This window comes from Ictidomys tridecemlineatus, chromosome 5 (assembly GCF_052094955.1).
Source record: "Ictidomys tridecemlineatus isolate mIctTri1 chromosome 5, mIctTri1.hap1, whole genome shotgun sequence".
In the NCBI taxonomy this organism is placed as follows: Eukaryota; Metazoa; Chordata; class Mammalia; order Rodentia; family Sciuridae; genus Ictidomys; species Ictidomys tridecemlineatus.
Genome location: NC_135481.1, coordinates 175,261,440 through 175,284,097, shown reverse-complemented (window position 1 = coordinate 175,284,097; position 22,658 = coordinate 175,261,440). Strand labels below are relative to the sequence as shown.

General features: G+C 41.8%; 1 protein-coding gene across 1 annotated transcript; it reads left to right on the top strand.

The window, feature by feature from the left end:
- The first annotated feature begins 6,936 nt into the window (after positions 1–6,936).
- Defb125 (defensin beta 125) lies at positions 6,937–21,562 on the top strand. Its single transcript, XM_078051573.1, has 3 exons — positions 6,937–7,276; positions 13,950–14,516; positions 20,673–21,562. The coding sequence occupies exons 2-3, from the start codon at positions 14,459–14,461 to the stop codon at positions 21,026–21,028; spliced, it is 414 nt and encodes a 137-aa protein (XP_077907699.1). The 5' UTR covers positions 6,937–7,276; positions 13,950–14,458; the 3' UTR covers positions 21,029–21,562.
- Positions 21,563–22,658: the final 1,096 nt, after the last annotated feature.

The window sequence follows — 22,658 nt, the reverse complement described above, 5'->3', positions numbered from 1 at the left end:
CCTCTGGGAAGGGGAAGGCGCCAAGGGAGGCTGCGGCTTGGTGAAGGCCACGGATCCACACCGCCCTCCCTCTGCCGGGGAGCTCGGCCCCCTCCTAAGCTCTAGCCTGGCTGCTTCTTTCTTTCTGCACAGTGTTTTTCCTGAGGCACCAAAGTATTTTCTAGTGCATTCTCCTATCAGGCGGATAACTCCAAGGGCAGCTTTCAACAGTGAGGCCCTTGAAACCTGGGACTGGCTGTCACTCCTGTCGGTCCTGAGCAGGCACCGGGCGAGTGCTGCGACACTGAGGGGTGCACATGGGCTGGCTCCCGGGGTGAAAAAGCACCCCCCAAGGTCACACGGTGAACAAGAGAAAAACAGGCCAGCGGAAGCCCCCATTGCCCAACCAACATGCAGCTCAGTTCTTCGTGACTCTGCGTTTTCCTCCTGGTGTCCGACTCCAGATTCTTAATGTTGGCCATTTAGGGGCCTTTCATGGACTCCATCCCCAAAGAGTAAGACGGTGGAGAAGAGGCTACTTCCGGGCTCCTTTAGGAGAGCTGTGTGTGGGGCTGCTGGGCTTTCTTTTGGGGGTCCTTGGTCTTGTCTCCTGGTCTTTTTATGCCTCTTCATGGGTCAGAATTCTGTTCAACCCTCCTCTCCTTATAAACAGGTGGCAGGGGCTGTCTGACGTCTCTTTCCTTAAGGTATGAGTTCTTGTTTTGTCCCTAGGATCTGGGCAGGACCTTGGCAGGGACTGAATTTGTCTCGTCAGCAGCGATTCTAAGTGCTATGTGCCCAGGGCCCCGGGACCCTCCTGAGACCCCTGGTAGGCTGCTGAGATTCGCTCAGGGTTGTGCAGGGCCAGGGGCAGGGTGAGGTCCAACCCAGATCTGGTTGGCCTGTCCCCAGAGGTAAACAGAAAGAACATGTGTCCCCGGAGGATTCTGGATCATGACAGAAGGAGGGGCCTCTTTACCCCGAGAAGCAGCCACCAGCTGAGGGCCGTCGAGGCCTCTGTCTAGAAGTAGCGGAAGGGCACGTTCTGTAGAGGCCCAGAGCAGAACTCCAAGCCCCGCCTGGGTGGGCAGGGGGCAGGTTTAATCTCACCGGAAAGACCTCAGATGAGGGACACCTCTGGAAAATGGTGGGACTTCCTGGGGAGGTGGTGGCTGCCAGGGTCCTAGCGCTCTGCAAACTGAGCTACTGACCATTCCCCTTAGCTCCTCCGAGCTGGGCTGCTGGATGGAAGGAATGTGGGGCTACCCACTAAGCACAGTTCCAGGCACCTGCCGTTCTGGCTGGGGAGAGCGACAAGAAACTCCTAAGACCAGGGAGAAACGCTCTAAAGGAAGATACACAGTCGGGGGGTGGGGCACACCTACATGGGGGTGCTGTTTTGAGCAGGGTAGTCAAGGAGGACTCTATGAGGAAATGACATTAAGGAGAACCTGAATGTACTGAGGAATGGAGCCGCCTAGGTATCTAGAATCTTCCATGCAGAAAGGACAAGAAGCGCAAAGCCCCAAGGCAAGCCAGTGCCAGGCATCCTGAAGAACAAGAAATCGAGGGGGGCTGGAGGGAGTAAGGGAGGGGATGAATCAGAGCCACCGAACCCCCAGGCAGGCAGCGCGCCCGTGTCAGGGATTATGGGGCCTTATCCAAGGCTCTGGAACTTATTCAGAATGCGATGAAGAGTTGAAAGGGATCTTTCAAATCTGAAAGTTCATTTCTGTCTAGGACATGTCACTGAATCTAACTGAAAAGTAAAGCACTTGGGACTAAGCCAGTGTTTCCTGAAATGTGTGGCCCAAGTCACTGGCAGCGTGTGTGATTACTTAGGTGGCACAAAGTATATGGTTTTGAGTATTTATTTTAATGCTCATTTGAGGAAAAACATCACTAGCTCCTAGTGGGGTGTGGTGTTATGCTCAGGAGGCTCAGACAGGAGGATAACAAGTTTGAGGCCAGCCTCAGCAGGAGAGGCCTGGAAATGTAGCTCAGTGGTAACATGCCCCAGGGTTCATCCCAACACCACACCCCAAAACCCTAGCTCTTGATCTAGTGACTTTTTAGTAATGTCACTTAGGTTTGGGCTGATTCAGATTTAATGAAATGGTCTGTGTTGATCTCTATTAAAAAATTAAGTGATATGACAGCTATAGATGATATGGCAAAAATAAAAGTGTGTAAAGTCACGTACAAATGGCTAAAGTCTGTGCTAGAAAATTGATACAGAGTATTCTGTGGAATAGAAAAACTAAAGTTCAGAGAGGGCAATTGACCTTCATGAAGGCACAGAGCCAGTAAGCTCCTTTTAGGCCCCTTTATGGTCACATTCAACTCCTTACCTCTCCACCTCCTGTAACCCCTGGAAACTACTATTTTGTTCTCCATCTTTACAAGTTCCCAATTTGGAGAATGTTATTTAAGTGGACTCTTACAGTATGTAGCCTTTTGAGATTATTGTGTCTATCCCTGAGGCTGAGGATCTTTGCATATACTTAGGTATCAATTTATCCTCTTTGGCTAAATGTCTGTTATTCTCTTCATCCAGGTTCTAAATGGGTATTTTTTTCATTTTTTTTAAGAGAAAGAGAATTTTTTTAATATTTATTTTTCAGTTTTCGGCGGGCACAACATCTTTGTTTGTATGTGGTGCTGAGGGTCGAACCTGGGCGGCACGCATGCCAGGCGAGCGCGCTACCGCTTGAGCCACATCCCCAGCCCTAAATGGGTTGTTTTTAATTATTGAATTTTGAGAGGTCTTTCCTTAAGGTATGAGTTCTTTGATGGATATGTGTTTTGCTGATTATCTCTTTATCTCAGCCTTCCTTTCAATTCTCTTCACAGGGTTTTTAATGACAGTTTTACTTACTAAAGTTTTTAATTGTGGTGAAGTACAATTTAGTGTTTGCTCTTTAAGAATCATGTTCTTGGTGTTATGTATAAGAACTCTTCACAAAGCTTTAGGTCCGAAATTTACATCCATGGTTTATTTTGAATTAATTTTTAAAGTGCAAGGTTTTAGACTGAGTTAGATTGAGGTGTGTGTTTGTGTGTTTTATTTGTTTGTTTGTTTTGTTTTGTTTTTTGCCCTGTAGGTAGTCCAGTTGTTCTGACGCTGTTAAAAAGACCATCTTTCTTTTATTGAATTGATTTTGTACTTTGATCAAAATCAATCCATTGGTTGCATTTGGGAGACCTATTTCTGTATTCTCTCTTCTATTTCATTGATCTGCGTGTCTGCAAGTTCAGAGATCTCCAAGATCCCCCTCACTGGTTTAAGGCTCCCAAGACAACCCCGGGGCTTATTGGTTAATCTGCCAGTAGGACTCACAGAACTCAGAAAGGCCATTCTACTTACGATTATCATTTATAACAGAGAAAAACACAGATAAACATCAGCAGCAGGAAGACACTTGGGGCAGGATGCAGAAAGCAGGGGGCAGAGCCTCCAATGGCCGTCTCTCTCCCAGCCGAGCTGAGCAGGCAAGACCTGTTTCCCACAACCACGTGCCAGTACAGTAGGCATTGCCAGCCGGGGCGCTCACCCAGGCCTCGAGTCCAGGACATGTTTACAGAAATGTGGTTGACCACCACGCATGGCTGACCTCAGGCCCCAGCACCCCAGGGGTCAGACTGCAACCAAATGGCCCAGAGCATCCCACCATCAATCACAGGGTTAGCATAGACTTCCCAGCGTGTGCCGAGGTCCCCAGGAAAACAAAGGTGCTCTTCTCAGGAAAGAGAGTCTCGGGCTCAAGGGTGGCCTCCACAAGCTGAGGCACAAAACCTCTCTCTGGGGGAGGTACTGTTCAGTATTTAAGCCTCCACCAATACCGCATCCTCCTGACTCTCACTCCAAGGTAAGCCTCACTATGGGGAAGAGTGATTCCTCCCACTTCATTTTCAGATTGATTTGGGCTATTCTAGTTTTAGTAATTTTCCATATATCTTCAGGATAAGGTTTTATGCATAAAAAAACACCTTGCTGGGATTTTGAAAAGAATTACATTAATCTTGTATATCAGTTGGGGAAGAACTGACATTTTGACTGTAAATAATCTCCCAATCTATGAACATAATACGTTCGTCTCTTTCTTTAGATCATCTTTGATTTCTTTCATTAGTGTTTTGTAGTTTTCATCCCATAAGTTTTGTGCGTGATTTTTAGGTATACACCTAGGTATTTAATTTTCATTGAAGTGATTATAAATAGTATTTTATCTTTAATTCGAGTCTTCTTACATTTGTTGCTAAGTAAATAGCTTTTATTTCAGTATGTTCATCTTGCATTCTGCAATGTTGCTGAATTCACTTGTTCTAGGAATTTTCTTTTCGATTCCTTAGGTTTTTATTGTAGAGACCATTTTGTCATCTGTAAATAGGGGTGTTATTTTTCCTCATCTATATGGCTTTTATGTCCTTTTCTGTCCTACCACACTAGCAAGAAATTCCAGCATTATGTTAAATAAAAATTTCTGAATCTGTTTGTTCATTTGTTTCACATGTATTCATGACTACTTGTTGAAGCATTTTTGGTGATGGTAATTTTTAAAATCCTGTTGAGTAATTATAACATCTTGTCTTTGTACTCATATTTTGATTGTCCTTTCTCATTCAATTTGTGGTTTTCCTTGTTCTTAGAATTTCTAGTGATTTTTTTTAAATTATTGAAATGCAGACCTTTGGGTAGCATGTTATGACAGTCTGGATTTTACTGAACCATGTCTTAGCAAGCCTCTGTCCAGTGCTTTTTAGAGGAAAGGGCCATTGCATTTTTGATGCCAGGTCAGGTGGACTATAGATTCTTTACTCAGCCTCTGCCGACAGCTGGGAATGGGGGACGCTCGTGGATACAGAGCGGCAGAGGTTGGGATTCCACTGGACCTTCACTGCTCCCACCCTGGGATGGTCTCTTCTGACACAAAGGTAGGAATGCCATTAACGTTCTGACTGTCCACCAGGCCTCTCTGACTCCGATTTAGCAAGAAGCAGGAGTGGTGTGCGGGGCACAGGTTAAAAGTCCGGTATGTTCACAAGATCTCCACTGGCGTCTGGGAATGTGGTTCCCACACAAGCTGCTCTGAGCCAAAGCATCCACCATCCATCCCACTGTTAGCACAGACTATCTGGCAGTAACAGGAGGTTCTCTGCTGGCAGGTGGGGTGGTTAGAATGCAGTGTTTTCTGTGGTATTTGGTTGGAGTGGTGACGTTTTTGTCTGTCTCTGTATTCTGATGCTTCCCTTTTTCTCTGTTCACAGCTTTGAGATACAGATTATATGCAAATAACTGCATAGACAGCATATGCATGAGTTTGAAAATATGTATATTCCTGTGAGATGATCAACAAAGTCAAGGTAATAAATGCATCCATCACCTCCCCAAACTTCTTTGGGTCTCTTTACTTTTGTGGAGGTAAGAACCTTTAAGATAATATTTATTGTCCAGAAATTCTCAGTGCACAATACCATACGCTTAACTACAGGCACTGCTGCAGCGGGTTGCCAGAGCTTACATATCATGTTGAAATGCAGCTTTAAACCCACTGCACGACAACTACCCCTCCTACCTGCTCCAGCCTTTGGCAAACACTATTCCTTCTTATGTGCCCGTAAGTGTCGCTAGTTTAGATACTTCATATGAGTGGAATCATACAGCCCTGTCCTGTAACTGACATATTTGCTTCACCTAATGACTTTCAGAGTCATCTGTGTTGTTGCAAATGACAGAATTTTCATCCTTTGTTAAGAATGAATACTGTTTTACTGTTTGTGGAGATCACATTTTTAAAAATCCATTTGACTCTGGATGGGCATTGGGCTGCTTTCAAATCCTGGCTAATATAAATACTGACGCAATGTATGTAAGAATGCACATATGCTAGGTCCTGACTTGAATTCTTTTGAATAGATACTCAGAAGTGGGATTGCTGGATCAGACGATAAATCTATTTTTTAAGAGCTTTCATATTGTTTTTCATAGTGACTGCACCATTTCTCATTTCCACCAATATACAAGGGTTTCCTTTGCTCTACTATCACCTCCAATGCTGGTTATCTTGCATTCCCTTAATGATCGGTGAGTTGGAATTATTATTATTATGTGTGTGTGTGTGTGTGTCTAGGGGTTGAACCCAGGGCCTGATACATGCTAGACAAGTGCTCTGTCTCTGAGCTGTAGCCCAGCCCAATGATTGGTAGGTTGAACACCATTTTTCTCTACCTGTACATGTCTTCTTTGGTAAAATGTCTATTCAGGTCCTTTTGACATTTATTCCTTGAGTTTCTGTTTCTTTTTCTGCATTGTGTAGTAGTCTTTTGAGTTATGTTGTATTTCCATTTTCATTTGTTTCAATAAATTTTTCAATTTCCCATCCTTCCCTTTCCCTCAGTGACCTACTGTTCTTTCAAAGGTGTCTTGTTTGGTTTCCATGCATTTGTATATTTCTAAAATTGTCTTTGTTGTTGACTTCTAGTTTTATTCCATTGTGATCAGAAAAGATACAAGATACGATTTTGATTATTTTTAAAACTGTGCTTAGACTTGTTTTTTTCATAATGTGCCAATAAAAGGGGGGGAGAGAACATCTTAAATTTGTAAAAGCTTCCAAATATATTCCAAATATGTAATATGGAGAAATAAGTGTGTTAAGTAAACCTCATTTACAAAATGAAAAAAAAAAAAAGACTTGTTTTGTAGTTTGACATATGGTCTATTCCAGACAGAATTCCACACTCTGCTTAAAAGGATATACCGTCTGCAGCTGTTGAATGAATGTCTATTAGGTCTGTTTGGACTAGAGCATAGCTGGATGCTTATTGATTTGTTTTGTTTTGTTTTGTTTGGATGATCTTTTCATCAGTGAAAGTGGAGTGTTGGAATCCCTCCTGCTGTTGTGTTGGAGCCTATTTCTCCCATGAGGTTTAGGGGTATTTATTTTATAAAATGGGGGGCTCTCACATTAGGTGCAGAGAGATTCGCAGTCAGATCTTCTTGTTAAATTGATCCCTGGGTCATTGCACAGTGACCTTCTTTGTCTCTGAGTCGATTTTATTAGATACAAGCACAGACCCTCAGGCTCATTCTGGGATTTCATTGGCTTGGACTGTCATTTTCATCTGTTCATTTTAGGTCTATTTACTGGTGAAGTGAGTATCTTCTTTCTTTTTCTGTTTTTAATTTTATAGTAGGATACATTTTGACATATTGTACACAAATGGAACACAACTTCTCATTCTTCTGGCTGTGCATGGTGCAGAGACACCCCCAGGAGTCATACATGTATATGAGGTAAGAATGTCTGTCTCATTCTATCGTCCTTCCCATCCCCAAAACCCCACCCCTTCCCTCACTCCCCTCTATACAAGCCAAATTTCCTTCATTCTTCCCTCTGCCCTACTATGGATCAGCATCCACTTATCAGAGAAAATATTCAGCTTTTGGTATTTTGGGTTTGGCTTATTTCACTTAGCATGATATTCTCTAGTTCCATACATTTATGTGCAAATGCTATGATTTCATTCTCCTTTAAGGCTGAGTAATATTCCATTGTATATATGTACTACAGTTTCTTTATCCATTCATCTGTTGAAGGGCACCTAGGTTGGTTCCATGGCTTAGCTATTGTGAATTGAGCTGCTATAAACACTGATGCGGCTGCGTCACTGTAGTATGCTGATTTTAAGTCCTTTGGGTATAAACTGAGGAGTGGGATAGCAAGGTGAGTATCATATAGTCAGTGTAGAATTGGGACAATTTTTTTAATACATCCAGCCAGTCTGTTTTCATTAGAGAAGTCTGTTTACGGGCAAGTTTATAAATGATAGGTAAAGACTTAACTTTTGTCATCTTGTTTATTTTTTTCCAATTGTTTTTACATATTCTTGGTTCTTTTCTTCCTCTCTGGTTCATCTCTGTGGTTTGATGGTTTACTGCTCTGATAATGTTCGATTATTTTCTATTTCCCTTTTGTGTATCTACTCTTTTAGTGGGAGTTACACTTTCACCTGTTACCTGTCTTTCACTTCTGAGTGTAAGATTCCTTTACACATCTTTTGTTCGGGCTGGTCTGGTGGTCATGAAATCCCTGGGGTTTTGCCTGTCTTGGAAGGTCTTTATTTCTTCTTCATTTCTGAAGAATAGTCTTAATATTTGCTGGTAGTTTATGTTTTTCGGGACCTGGACTAGGTCCTACCATTCCTTCCTAGCTTGTAGGGTTTCTGTTGAAAAATGTGCTGTTGGTCTAATGGTGATGACCTTATATGTGACTTGGCCCCTTTCTCTTGCAGATTTTAGAATTTTTTTGTTTGTCTCATATTTTTGACCGACAGTTTGATTAGAATATATTGTGTTGAAGATATTTTCTGGTAGCTTCTATCTGGGGTCCTAGAAGCCTTCTGATTTGGTTGTCCATATGTTTCCCAAGATTAGGAAGGTTTTCTGCCATTTGCTTACTTAATTCAGTAATTTTTCTGTGCCCTTAATTTTTTTCTTCTTGCCTTTGGTTGTTCAAAACATACAGGTGTTTGCTTATTTAATGACATCCCATATGTCATTTTTTTCTTTTTAAATTTTTTTCTTTTCTATTCACCTGGGATTCCTCAAAAGACTGACCTTCAAGTTCAGATATCCTCTCTTCCACTCAATCTGGTCTGTTCTTGGGTGTGTTTTGACTGTATTTTTATTTGACTTACTGAGTTCTTCCAAAATTTCTCTCTGATTCTTTTTCAAAATCTCCATCTCTTTGTTGAATTCCTCACTCATATTCTGCCTCCTAATTTCACTTAATTATGTGTCTGTATTCTCTTGGACCCTGTTGAACTTTTTATATAATTATTTATCAGGCATTCCAGTGTTTCAATTTCTTTGGAATCTGTTGCCGGAAATCTGTTGCTATTATGTTCTTTTGGAGGTACCATATTACCTTTTTTTTCATATTTTTTCTGCTCCTATATTCAGATTTCCCTATTTGCTGGATGTCTGTCACTTTTATGGGGCAGCCTTCTGAGTAACTATCCTTTACCTGGAGATGTATCTTGGCTGTCAGCTCGTTATGCAATTGGCTTTATTTCCAGCTGGGCACCATAGTGTCTCCTCCCTATATCTTCTTCAGTTGTGGCTGATGACTTTGGTCACGGTGTGTGCCCTGGCAGAATCAGAGAGGCCCACTGCCTCTACAGACCACACAAGAGTGGGGACACTCTAGCTGTTCAGGCAGCTGTGACGCAGACAGAAACCGTGTGGGGAGCTGCTATTGTAAGAGGAGCTCACTGTGTAGCTCTGGTAATAGGAGTACTGGACCCTCTCAGGCAGTGGGGGTTCCTGGGCACCACTGATGCTAGTTCTGCTCCTAGCAAGGGCCTCTGGCACTGGCAGCCCCAGCAGTGGTGAGACACCCGAAGCCCTAGTCCTCTAGCCAGGCAGGGGGACAGGCCCAGGTGCTACACCAGGAAATGCAGTGACAGTAACCACAGCACCGTCACAACCAGTCTTGACAGCAGTGTGTGATTGACCAGGTGTGGGGGCAGGGCAGCAGTAGGAGCCATGTCGGAGGGGTGGCAGGAGCCATGGTGCTCTTCTCTGCCACTTTGGTGACAGTGCCCACTGGCAAGAATGAGCCCAACCAGAGCTGAGCAAAGTTTTTCAAGGGGTGCGGCACCTTTGGTCATGCATCCCTGGAGGCAGGGGGCTGGGATCACAGAGGTGCTCGAGGCCGCTGGAGCATGAACTGAAATGAAAGTCATGGTGCTTGCTCCTCCTCCTGTTGGTAACAGGCAGCCAGGCAGAGGGGAGGGCGGCGGGAACTGTGTGGCGCCTGCCTTCAGTCCTAGCACTGGTTCAAGTCCACCTGCAGCTGGCCACAGCCTTGGCCTCAGAAGGCAAGACCCTGATCTCTTGGTTCTCCAGGGCAGATCTTTCCATTCTCCTCTGTGTCCCCAACCAGCAGGGCACCCAGTGGGCTTAGGTCATTATCTCTCTGCGGGGACAAGTTGGGTTCCCAAAGTAGCCTTTCTCAAGCCAGCACAGTGGGGTGCCTGTGGGGTCCCAGAGATGGCAATATGCAAGGTTTCTGACCTCTAGAGCAGCCAAACTCAGACTGTGGTGTCCTGGTTCAAGACGGCTCCTGGGTGCCACACCCTGGGGGTTGCTGGGAGTTGACGTGAGATTCTTTTTCAAAGTGGATTTCACATCACTTAGCCACTTGGGCAGCAAGACTGTGAGAACTGTAGCTCAGAATGCTGGCATCCACATTGACAGAGTTTGCTGGGGCTTTATCTTTCACCCTTACCCCTGAGAAGGGGAGACTCCCCCTCCCCTGACTATGGATCTGGGGTAACAGCTGCTGGGAAGTTTTGTTTTCCTTATGCTGTTGTCTAAGGTCTCTAAACCTTTCAAGTTTCTAGTTTCTCCCTGGCTGATTTCCAGTATTCTACCATGGGCACCCACCTCAAAATGCAGCTACACCACCATTGCTTGGATTCTTCTTTGTAGAGGAGATGAGTGCTGGGCCCCTCTACTCAGCCATCTTGAATCTCCCAATCTCTCTTTTGGTTGTTCCTGTGCTTTTTGTTTAACTAAAGAAATCTTTGCCAGATCCAACTTCATGAAGATTTTCTCCCATGTTGTCTTTTAGAGTTTTGGCACCCTTGTCAAAAATCATTTAACCATTTATGTGAGGATTCCTTATCGGCTCCTTATTTTATTCCATTGTTCTATACTTCTCTTTATGTTAGCTCCATATTGAATACTTTATGCTTTTTTTTATTACATTGAGCATTTTAACTCTGTATTAAGATTTAAATTCTTTAGTTTTATATTAAGTTTTGAAATCAGAAAGTAGGAAACCTCCAACTTTGTTCTTCTTTTTCAAAAATTTCTGGCTAATCAGTTCCCTTGGATTCCCTGGGAATTTTTAGGATTTTTCCCTATTTCTGCAAAAAATCTTGGGGATTTTGATCAAATGGCATTGAATCTGTAGATAATTTGATGGTATTTATACTTTTAACAAGATTTTTTTAAGCCTTACAGTCTATGAACAGGGGATATCTTTCTAGCAATTCTATTTATTTATTTATTCTATTTATGTAGCAGTCCTGGGGGTCAACCCAGGGCCTTGTGCATACTAGGTAAGTGCACTTTACCACTAAGCTGTATTCCCAAGCCTGTTTTTTGTTTTTTGTTTTTTTTAAGACAGGGTCTCATTAAGTTGCCCAGACTGGCCTCAAACTTGTGCTCCTCCTACCTTAATCTCTTGAGTGTCTGGAGTTACCGGAATGTACCACCACACCTGGCTAACAATTCACTTTTGAATTTTGATTTGGAACCTGGGACCTTGCTAAATAATTCCAGGAATTTTTGTTTTATGTTATTTTTCAGATTCTTTGGGGGCATAAATAATCATTTTATCTGTCAATAAAATTAATGTTATTTCTTCCTTTCCAATTTTTAATTTTTCTTTTCTCACTGAACTAGCTAAGGCTTCTGATACAGCACTTATTATTTTATTTATTTATTTATTTATTTATTTATTGTACAGGGGATCGAACTCAAGGGCACTCCACCACTAAGCCACATCCCCAGCCCCATTTTTTTTGTATTTTATTTAGAGACAGGGTCTCACTGAGTTGCTTAGCACCTCGCTAAATTGCTGAGGCAGGCTTTGAACTCGCCATCCTGCTGCCTCAACCTCTCGAGCCGCTGGGATTACAGACGTGCACCACAGCCCAGCTCCTTGTTCTTGGTGTTTAGATGGCAAATGTTTAGTCCCTTTCCCTTAAGATGATGCCATCTCTGCAATATTTTTTCGTATTATGTATTAGGTTAGTGACATGTCCCTCTAGCCTTAGATTTTGGGGGCTTTTAAAAGTTTTTTATTTTGAATGAGCATTAACACTTGTTGAATTTTATTTTTCTGAATCTATTAACATGCTCACATAGTTGTTTCTTCTTCCGTCTGTTAGTATGGTGGATTATATTGACTATGAACATTGAGCCAGTGCAGCAATCCTGAGATGAATCTAAATTGCTTTTTATATGCTACAGGATTCTTTTGATAATGTCTTGTTAAGTGTTCTCACCCCTGTGTTCATGAGAGATACTGGTCTGCAGTTCATTTTCTTGTAAAGACTTAGTCCAGTTTTGTTATTAGGGTAATACCGATCTCAAAAAAAGTTCTTTCTCATGGTCTCTGGAAGATATTGTGTAGAGTTGGTATCATTACTATTGTAATTCAAGAGTGGAATCATCTGGGCCTTGAAGTTTTCTTTTTGGGAGATTTTGAACTATTGCGTTGTCTTCTTTCATTATGCATAAAATTATTCTGGTTATCTATTTCAGTGTTTGGGCATCTTTCAAGGCATTGGTTTATTTCATCTGTTTAATAAATAACATGGATATATAATTCATTGTATTCATTGTTTCTCTTTTAATGTCCAAGGGATAGGTGGTGAAAATCTTTCAATCTTGGTAATGGTAATTTGAATCTTCTTCTTCTTTTTTTTTTTTTTGTTATTGCTTAGCATGACTAGAGATTTATCAAGTGTGTCTTTTCAATGAACCAGCTTTTGGTTTTATTGGCTTTTCTCTATGGTTTTCCTATTTTCAATGCCATTATATCTTTTTGTAAGTAAAAATATAATCAAACATTTTAAACACCATTTTATTACTATAAGAACATAATAATTTGCCCTCTCAAACTATCTTGATATAAAAGAAAACATCAACATTAATAATATGTTATAATATTTCAATATGTGATTGAAAATGCTTCATTTTTAAAATTTTTGGTTTGAGACTTTATAATATATAAACTTAAAGATCTGGTTCTGAGCACAGTATATTTCTATATTTGTTAAAATTATTATTTGGACTTGGTGGCACACACATGTATTCCTAGCAACTCGGGAGGCTAAGGTAGGAGGATCCAAGTTCAAGACCAGCCTCAGCAACTTAGCAAGGCTCTGTCTCAAAATAAAAAATAAAAAAGGCTGGGGGTATTGCTCAGTGGTTAGGCACCCCTGGGTTCAATCATTATACACACACGCACACACACACACACACACATACACACACACACTAAATTTTTTACCATTAAAAAGAATCAATATTTTATTTTGATAGCTATAAAGAAATTATAAATATATAGAGAGATATAAAAGGAAGAAGGCTATTCTTGAGTAGACTTACTAAATATTGTCACTGTGTCTATACAATGTCACAATTTCTGCTCTGACTTTTAATATTTAACTTCTTCTGTTTGTTTTGGGTTTAAATTTCCTTTATTTCTCTTATCTCTTTTTTTTATTTTTTTATGTTAGACCTTACCCATTTTTATTTAAAAATTTTTCTGTTACATGACAACATAAAAATGGAACATTTTTGTGGTGTACCATCAGATGTCTTGATACATGTATGAATTGTTAATGTGGAATTTTAAATCATTGAATTTAAATGTTTCCTCTCTCCCAACGTCTTTTCAGTAGGTATTTCTGAATGAGGGTCTTATGGTTTGGATCTGGAATGTCCCCAAAAGCTGTGTTACAAGCCTGGTCCCCAATGCAGCAAGGTTGAGAGGTGGGCTCTGGCCAACGATCCGCTCAGGAGACTCTGACCTTATCAGTGGATCAATCCACTTGGTAGATTGGTGCATTGACAGCTGAATAGACTCCTGGGTGGTGGGACCTAGTTGAAGGGAGTCGGTAACAGGGGCATGTCCTGGAAGAATTTATCTTCTACTCGGTCCCTTCTCTTCTCTCTCCTTCCTGGCTGCCCAGAGCTGAGCAGCTTAAATAAAGTCTGTTTTTCTGGGGCTGGGGCTGTAGCTCAGGGGTAAGCGCCTGCCTCGCATGTGTGAGGCACTGGGTTCGATCCTCAGCACCACATAAAAATAAATAAAGATATGGTATGTCCATCTACAACTAAAATAATTTTTAATCTATTTTCCTATTTTCACTCCTCATTCCAGATTCCTTCCCCTCATCATCAGTAGTAGAGTCTTAAGAACTTAGCAGTTAAAAAAAATGTCTTCCTTATTTCAAGAGGATTCATAATGGGCTAACTCCCAGAAGAAAACACAGTACTTTACTGGATATTGTCAACTCTTGGTCTGCTGCCAGTGGTCATCACACACTCTTCTACTATGACTTGGTATGTATCAGGTGCCGCATGTGGACAGAGGAGAAGCCCTGGACCCAGCTTTGGTTTCAGTGCTTCCTTGTGAGGGTTCTTTGCTTAGACCCTGCAGTTCTGTGTGACCTTATCTCATCTCTCATCTCAGAGGGCTTCAGTTGAGGCATTGCCGTGTCACGCAGGTTCCATGATGTAAATCAATGGTCTGGTGATCTGGGTGGCATGACATGCTTGCCCTCTCTGGTTCATCACCCATGATAAGCCAGTAAAGATAACCACTTGGAGTCCCAGCTGCTCAAACAGTGCTCGGCTTCCTCAGGACACAGAGCCTCCTCCACCACAGCTATGCGCTTCCTGATGCCCACCTTCCTTGTGTGTGGATTGCTCATTCAGGTGACCACAGGTAATGGGACCTATAAAGTAGCAATCGTGGAGTTAGGAGAGTTGCTGCACCGAGGCTCTCCTAGTGTCTTGAGGGGGAAAGAGAGTCCCACAGAAAAAGCCTTGGAGCGATCTAGAAGAAGAGAAGTGGCCTTGTGTCAGCTGCCCCTGCTCCCTGAGAACTGGTGGAAGCCTACAGAGCGCTCTCCAAACGCCAAGAATGCCCTGAGCTGTCCTCGCTGTCTGTACGACCATCTGGTGTTAGCTGCCCCCCACTTCACTTCTGTTTCTTTCCTGTGTCCCCTTTGTCCAATGCGTCCTACCATCTTGAATTCGTCTTGGTCCTAAAAATACCTCAGAGGCAGGCCCTCATTTTCATGTTAGATATGGTAGACAAGTCCACGGACACTCTAGATTCTGCCCGTGGAAGAGACAACATTTAAGTTTGGGGGGAGAAGAAGGAATGAGAGGAGTGAAGACAGGGTGGAGGGCCAAGTGGCCAATGAGGAGCTTCCAATTTTAGGTCAAGGTGAAGAGCTTATTCCCTCTTGTTAACAACGCTACTTTTGAAAATGACCTATTTTATTGAAAAATCATACTTGCAATTGACTCTTGCATCAGGCAATTGATAGGATTATGTAAAATTAAGGAAATGAAAGTACTCTTCTACTCAAGAATACTAACTCCTGGGTGCTGGGGTTGTGGCTCAGAGGTAGAGCGCTCGCCTAGCATGTGCAAGGCCCTGGGTTCAATCCTCAACACCAAATAAAAATAAATAGATACAATAAAGGTATTGTGTTCAACTACAACTAAAAAATAAACATCAAAGGAAGAATACTTTATTATGTGTTTTTAGGTGATAGAGCATGGAGTGGTCTCTTTTTTTTTCCAGAATCAATCAATGTGAATAATTTCTTGGAGGTCCTAGCAGATATGCATGGTCGGGTGGTGGTGTATGTGCATCTGTCTGAACATGTTTATACCCTTCAGAGTTTTAAAAAATGCAGTTGTAAATGAACCACGTGGGTTGTTCTGAAATGTACAAGCAACATGTCTTAGTGATTTCTTAATAATAAGCCTAGCTTGTTATTTTTAATTATCAGATGAAATCTTGAGGAGAGGAGTGGATCTCTTTATTTAATTGCTTCACTACTATTGTAAAGCAGATTTTTTTTATTTTCACAAACAATTCTGCCAGAAAATTCGTAAACAAATATGTCTTTTGACCCAGAAATGGACCATACGTGCACGCATGCTCACACACACACACACACACACACACACACACACACACTCACACACACTGCCAAACTGTCCAATGAAAAGCTACAGACTGACTCCTGTCAGCTGCTGTGAGAGGGTCAGCTTCCAGAAACTTACCAGGTTATCAGGGTTTTTTCTATTATATGCTTCCAAGTTTTATAGTCTGATAGGTGAAAATGGTGTCATCTTCTTGGCCCCTTAATTGGGAATGACTTTGAACATCTATCCCACAAGATTTCTGAACTCCTTCTCATTGATTTTTAAATCTTAACGGTGTTATAATTTGCTTAGAAAGATGTTTTCCACTTCCATGAAGTGATTATAAATGAGCCATCTTGTGCGCACGTTGATGTAGTGAGTGAACTAAACAATTCATATCGACAATTCATTTCTGATTATGAACTATTTGCTGAAACTTTGGAAGGAAGGAAGAATAAAGTTTTGGGCCATGGCCCTCCTTTAGTTTCTCTGTTTATCATTTGAATAAAAATGTATAGCTTATTTATAAATTTCCCGTTGCATCGGAGGTATTTTCCCATTTACCAAATATTTTTCAAAAAATTGTATTTTAATGATTATATAAAATTTCATAAAATGGATGCTGTGTAAGTTATATATCCCAACTATTTCTGCATAAATAAGTTTAAAATACTAGAGTAGATAATAAAAACTTTCTTGTCCATAAAGCAATCAACATAAAATTCCTAGAAAGACATTTTCCTGTCTGCTTTAATGTACTATCAAATTCAAAATATTTGCAAATCCCATGAGTGAAAGATTATATTGGATTATTTAATTTTCATTTATATCTTTGGGAAATAGAGAAGTCAAACTTCCAATACAACTCACTATATATTTCAACTTTTCTACAAATAGTCTGTTTCTCCCTATTTTGCCATTTTATTTTGGAGGATCTGTTTGAATTCCTCTTGATTTATGTAGTTTCATTTTTATTTTTCTTTCTAGGTCTTGCTTTGAAATTTAATGATTTAGTCTCTCTGAGCTGCATGATATGTTTTTAGGTGATAAAGCATTGAGTGGTTTCTGAAGCAAATTTTTTACCAAGCTAACCTGTCAATCATTGGATATCTATCAATAAATGTATTTCAGTTGACGCTGGCTGATTCTATACCTGATTATGCTTTGGCCAGATGATTTCTCTGTCTGAAAATAGACCATCACCATTCATATTTTCTAAATATTTGGGTTTTGAGATATGGGTGATAAAGATCCCCTGTCCTAATAACATAGGACAGGTTCCAGGTTGTTGCAGAGTTTTGAAAAACTGACGACTGTCAATCTAGGGGGAAAAATCCAGTAAGTTAGGGATTACTCCTAATTACTATCTTTTTGTGGATGGAGCCAAACTCTTGAATTATCTTTGATATTTCTATTGCTACACCACCCGTTTCTACCAAGCAGCCTAATCTACAAAGGACATCCCAAGTCCAGCGGCTCCTCCCCCTGCACAGGTATCACACTGACTCGGGTCGCCAGCATCTCTTACCTGTGTGACTGCTGCAGCTTCCTCGTGGGTCTCTGTCCCACCCCTACTCACCACATCTGTTGTCAAGATAGCATCGTATGGGACCTGCTTACATGAACGTCAGATCATGTACTTTTTCTGCCCCTAATTCTGAGATGGCCCCTTCTTCATGCACAGCAGTGTCCAGAGCCTGGGACCTCTCACACCTCATCTTCTACTACTGTCGTCCTAGTTTAGTCCTCAAACCTGCTCCACCCATGGAGGTCTGCATCCTTTGCTTGGAATGCATTTGCTCCACATCCCTGTGTGACTAATCCCCTCACCTTCTTCAAGTTGCTGAACTGTCACCTTGCCACAGAGACCAGTGCTACCTCCTGTTGAATAAGCTGCATCAAGCTGGGCGTGGTGGCTCACACCTGTAATCCCAGCAACTCAGGAGGCTGAGGCAGGAGGATCGCGAGTTCAAAGCCAGCCTCAGCAGCAGCAAGGCGCTAAGCAACTACTCAGTGAGACCTTGTCTCTAAACAAAACACAAAATAGGGCTGGGGACGTGGCTCAGTGGTTAAGGGCCCCTGGGTTCAACCTCCAGTACCAAAAAGAAAGACAACAACAACAACTTTGTTGAGCGTGTGGCTGAATCCTGGACTGCAAATCTGGAGGGAATCATTAAAAAGAGGTAGACAGCAACAAAGGCCAGAAGAATCGACAGAGTGTGAGAAGGGCACAGAAGAGATCAGGTGACTGAGATTGCAAGCACAGAGTTGTCCCCACTGAGTTCTGGTGGCCACCACCAGAGGAATCAAATAAAGGCACAACTTGGGGGGAAATAAGGCTTTTCATTCTTGTGCTTAAGCAAAAGGGAGACAGCACTGGGGCCCAGAAATCCCAGGCTGACTCAAACAAAGGACAAATGGCATCGTGGAGTATGTCCTCTCCTGTAGAGCTGGAGTTCAGCTGGCCTGTGTCCTGTGTCAAGCTTCTTCACGGGATGCTAGCCTCACTGCCATTTCAAGTGCCCACTCTGGGTGTGATTTTGCTACTCTGCTGATGAAGATAACCACAGGCTACTTTAGCAACTGTTCTATGCATGATTTTGTCCTTTGCCACCTGGAATTTGCCCCTTATCAACTGGGAAAGTCCCTAATGTTGTTTTCCGAACAGGGCAAACTATCGTTCTGTATCGGTGGGTTTGATTTTTCAGACCGTGTCCTGTCTGGCTGTGGCTTCTGGGCACTTCTGCAGACCACACAGATGGCCTCTTCAACCCCCATCTCCTGGTGTGCTACTTCATTTGAGATCTTTAAAGACTGGTCTACTTCGGACTCCTAATTTTCGGGTGCATCTCTTCACCCTGTATAAGACTAGGGCTGACTTGGTTTGGTTTTTTTTGTTTTTTGTTTTTTTTTAATTTGAAGGGGTCTTGCTTCTCCTGGGAAGTAGGTCCCTGACTGTCCCAAATATTTGGGAAGAAGGCAAAAGATAACATTTTCATAGCAGCAAGAAATGAAGAAGCAAGGTTAATGATTGTCTCGGAAGAAAGAGATGGAAGGTCTAGACTGGAAACTTCCAGAAAATTCCATGAAGTGCAAGATAAAAGGGAGCTGGTAAAAATAGCAAATATTAAAATAGATAATTGAGGAAGTTGGGTGACCATTTATTTCCCAGGGGAGGAAATATGAATCAAATCATTGCGAGCTTAATACGGGCCACCTGGGTAATGATCGTATTACCTGCCCACAAGGCTGTTTTGAAAATCACTTGCTATCCCCACCCCACCTTGAACCCTTGCTTAGCTCTTTCCTCTGCTAGAACCTTTGAGTCCAGGTACCCTGGGCAGTTGGCTGGAGCAGGATGACTGTGTCCTGTGCTTGATGAACGATGGAACCGCAGAGCCCGTGAGGTCCCCTTTAGAGTCACATCTCACTCTCCGGATGAACACTCAGGCTGCTCAGGAATCCCATTGCATTTCTCTGAGGGGCATGACTCCCCTCTTTCCTACACTTTCCTATTTTGTTCTGACATTTGTCTTCAATCCTCCAGCTCCTCCCCTCCCCTCCCCTCCCCTCTCCTCCCCCTCCTCCTCTCTGTGGTGCTCCCTTTTAGTGCGACTTGCCCCTACCCTGTGCGAATTTTAAAAATTGAAAGAGGAACATGTTCCTGGTACCACTGTCAACATTCATTATTTTTTTAAAAAAAATCAATAAACAAACAAACAAAGATCTAATGTTCTCTCTGACATGTGAGGGCTGACACACCCCAGGGGAGGGGAGAATAGGAGTTCAGTAGATTAGACAAAAGGGAATGAAGGGAAGGGAGGGGAACAGGAATAGGAAAGACAGGGGAGTTATTTTGATTTAACTTTTCTATGTGCATATATAAATATGCCACAGTGAATCTGTATATCATGTACAACCACAAGATCCTAATTAGAATAAGATGCACTCCGTGTTTGTATAAATATGTCAAATTATACTCTACTATCTTCTAGAACTAAAAAGAACAAAAAACAATAAGAAGTCCAGCCTTCGTTCTTCTCAAATTATTCCAATGGCTTTACCCATTTCTATAGTTTAAATGCTGACCTTAAGCGATGATTCCAGAATTTATATCTGTTGTCGAAACCTCTATTCTGATTTCCCACTGGTACATTCAATTGCCTTTTCGATATCCTAGGAATATCTTATGTGATATGTCCCCAAGCAAATAATCTGTCCTATTCTATCTACAATAACTTCCACAGTCCTAGTCAGAACCACCAACACGTCACACCTGGAAGAAGCCTTCCCAGTACCTCTTCCTGATTCCACTCTTTCTTGTCCCTCATCTAAATTCCACGTGGAATCCTGAAGACACAATGGAATATTACTCAGCCATAAAAAAAGAAAGAGCTCATGTTATGTTCTGGAAAAACATTAATACATATCTAAAGGAACTGGGGAATCTGATCCCGCTATGACACGTTCTTTTCATTTGGGGATCCTCTGCTCTTTGCCCATAATACTTCCAGTTTATGAACCCTTCGGGTACCACGAGTACACTTAGCAGCTCCTCCAACACTGAGACAGCATTGCCGCTCCTTTCCTAAGACAGTCTGTGCCTCCCCTGTGTTCTGCGGGCTCATTCTCCTCCTTCTTGTCTCGGTTAAAATATTAGCTGTAAATGCAAATATTTTAAATGTCTGTCTCCTCTCTTTTTCTCTTTTTCTCTTCCTCTCCCTTCCCAATTTCTTCAAAGGCACATAGCACAAGTTTTAATACACACTTCGTGTTTTCTTGTTGCTTCTCTCAATGGCTTTTAGTGCCTGTCATCTATTAGTCTAGATGGCAAGGGAGTGAGTAGTTGTAAATTCTTGAATGAATGAGTGAAAAATGGTTAAGCTGATGCTAGCATTAAAATTTTGACCTGCATTTTTTATTTTATGCCCTGCAGGCGGCTTGTCTCAACCAAGATGCTGGAAGAATAATATTGGATTCTGCAGATCACGATGTTTAGATGACGAGAGGTACATAATTCTTTGTAAGAACAAGCTCTCGTGCTGCATTCCCATAGTGTTCCCCTCAGAATTCACTCGAAAGCCGCAGCCTCCCTTGATCCAAATAGAGGACATCACATCTGATTTAGGGGATTGGGACACTTCTCCCAAATCTCCAGTAACGAAAATTAATGATCAGTTCACATTTCATGACAATCTGTCTCTAGTTTTTGAACAATCTACAGTTGATGCTTCTAGTACCGTCCAGCCCATGACCACACCCATGCAGCTACCTTTCGCTGCAGCTGACTGATGTTGCCACCTGGGAATGGGACAACTGGAGGTCCTGCTGGAACCAACACCCGGGAGCTCGTCCTACTCCTCTACTCCTCGTTCTACAATTCCATTGGAGATAGGATGGACACAACTGCTACTCTCATGGCATAAGCCAGTTACTTTAGGATTAGAAATGTGCGTAAGATACAAGAATTCTCTTCACTGACTTCAATTCTTTGTCTTCTTCTGATGTATGGAAATGCATGGGCTAATCTGGGTCTCAAGGGAATGTGTGAGGGTCTTGATTTTTATTCATTGTTATTTTAATTGGACCTATTTATGGACTTTACAGTGTGTAATGATCAAATCATTAAATGCTATACATTCTTAAAAATGTCTTGATGGGCCTGTGATAATTGTGCATATTGATGACAGTGTGATACCTCAATGCACGCATAGGACACACACTGATCTAATCAGGGTGATGAACCTGTCCATCTTCTTATCATTCCCTTGTGTTTGGAACCTTTGAGCTACTCAACAGGTCACTGTGAGTCTCGGTCACCCCACTGTGCTGTAGAACACTAAGACCCATCACTTCCACCTGACTGGGTCTTGGTTCCTGTTATCCAACGACTCCAGCCCACTGCCCACCCCCACCCCCACCCCCGCACCCTCTCCACTGCTCTGAATTCAGGTTGATTTTCCAGCATCTACACGTGAGTGAGAACATGCAGCCTTTGGCCTTTTGTGACCCACTTCACTTAACAGAATGTCATCTGATTCCATCCACTAAAAGGGGCAGGATTTCACTGTTTTATGGCAAAATAGTAATTCATTATATAGATAGATCACGTTTTCTTTATCTGTTCATGAGTATCCAGGTTGTCTCCATAGCTTAGTTATTGTGAATAATATACCATAAAAACGGGCATAGCTCTCTGCTGTTCTTCATAATGGCTACACTAATGTGCATTTCACTAACATTGTTCAGTGCCCTTTTCTCCATATCCTTACCTTCATTTGTCATTTTGCTTTTGGTTTTGTATTTTATAATGGACACCCTAACGACAGGGTGGGGGTGGGGGTAGGGGACAAAATAGCTCATCAGTTTTGATTTGCATTTCCCTAACGACTAAAGTCATGGCACATTTTTTCATCTGTTTGTTGGCCATTTGTATTTTTGAGAACTTCAGATCATTTGCCCATTTTTAAAACTGGATTGCTTGCTTTTTGTTGTTGTTTCTTTAATACACATATTTAGTGTATTCTGGACACTAATCCTTCCTTAGATGAATAGTTGACCATTTTTCCCATTCTTTATATTGTCTCTTCACTTTGTCAATTGCTTCCTTTGCTGAATAGAAACTACTTAGTCTGATAATCTCATTTGTCAAATTTTGCTTTTGTTGTTTGTGATTTGGGGGTCTTATCTAAAAAAAAATCAGGGCTGGGGTTGTGGCTCAGTGGTAGAGCGCTTACGTAGCACATGTGGGGCACTGGGTTCAATCCTCAGCACCACATAAAATAAATAAAGGTATTATGTTCATGTATAAATAAAAATATATTTTTAAAAAATCATTGACTACACTGATGTCTTGAAATGTTTCCCATATGCTTTCTTCTAGTAATTTCAAAGTTTTCATTTTGAACAAATTTTTGTATAT

Excerpts from the sequence above, each read along its gene's own strand:
- Defb125 (XM_078051573.1), top strand. The coding sequence starts at position 14,459 with ATGCGCTTCCTGATGCCCACCTTCCTTGTGTGTGGATTGCTCATTCAG. Across the intron at positions 14,517-20,672 it reads GCTCATTCAGGTGACCACAG|GCGGCTTGTCTCAACCAAGA; the intron begins GTAATGGGACCT and ends TATGCCCTGCAG.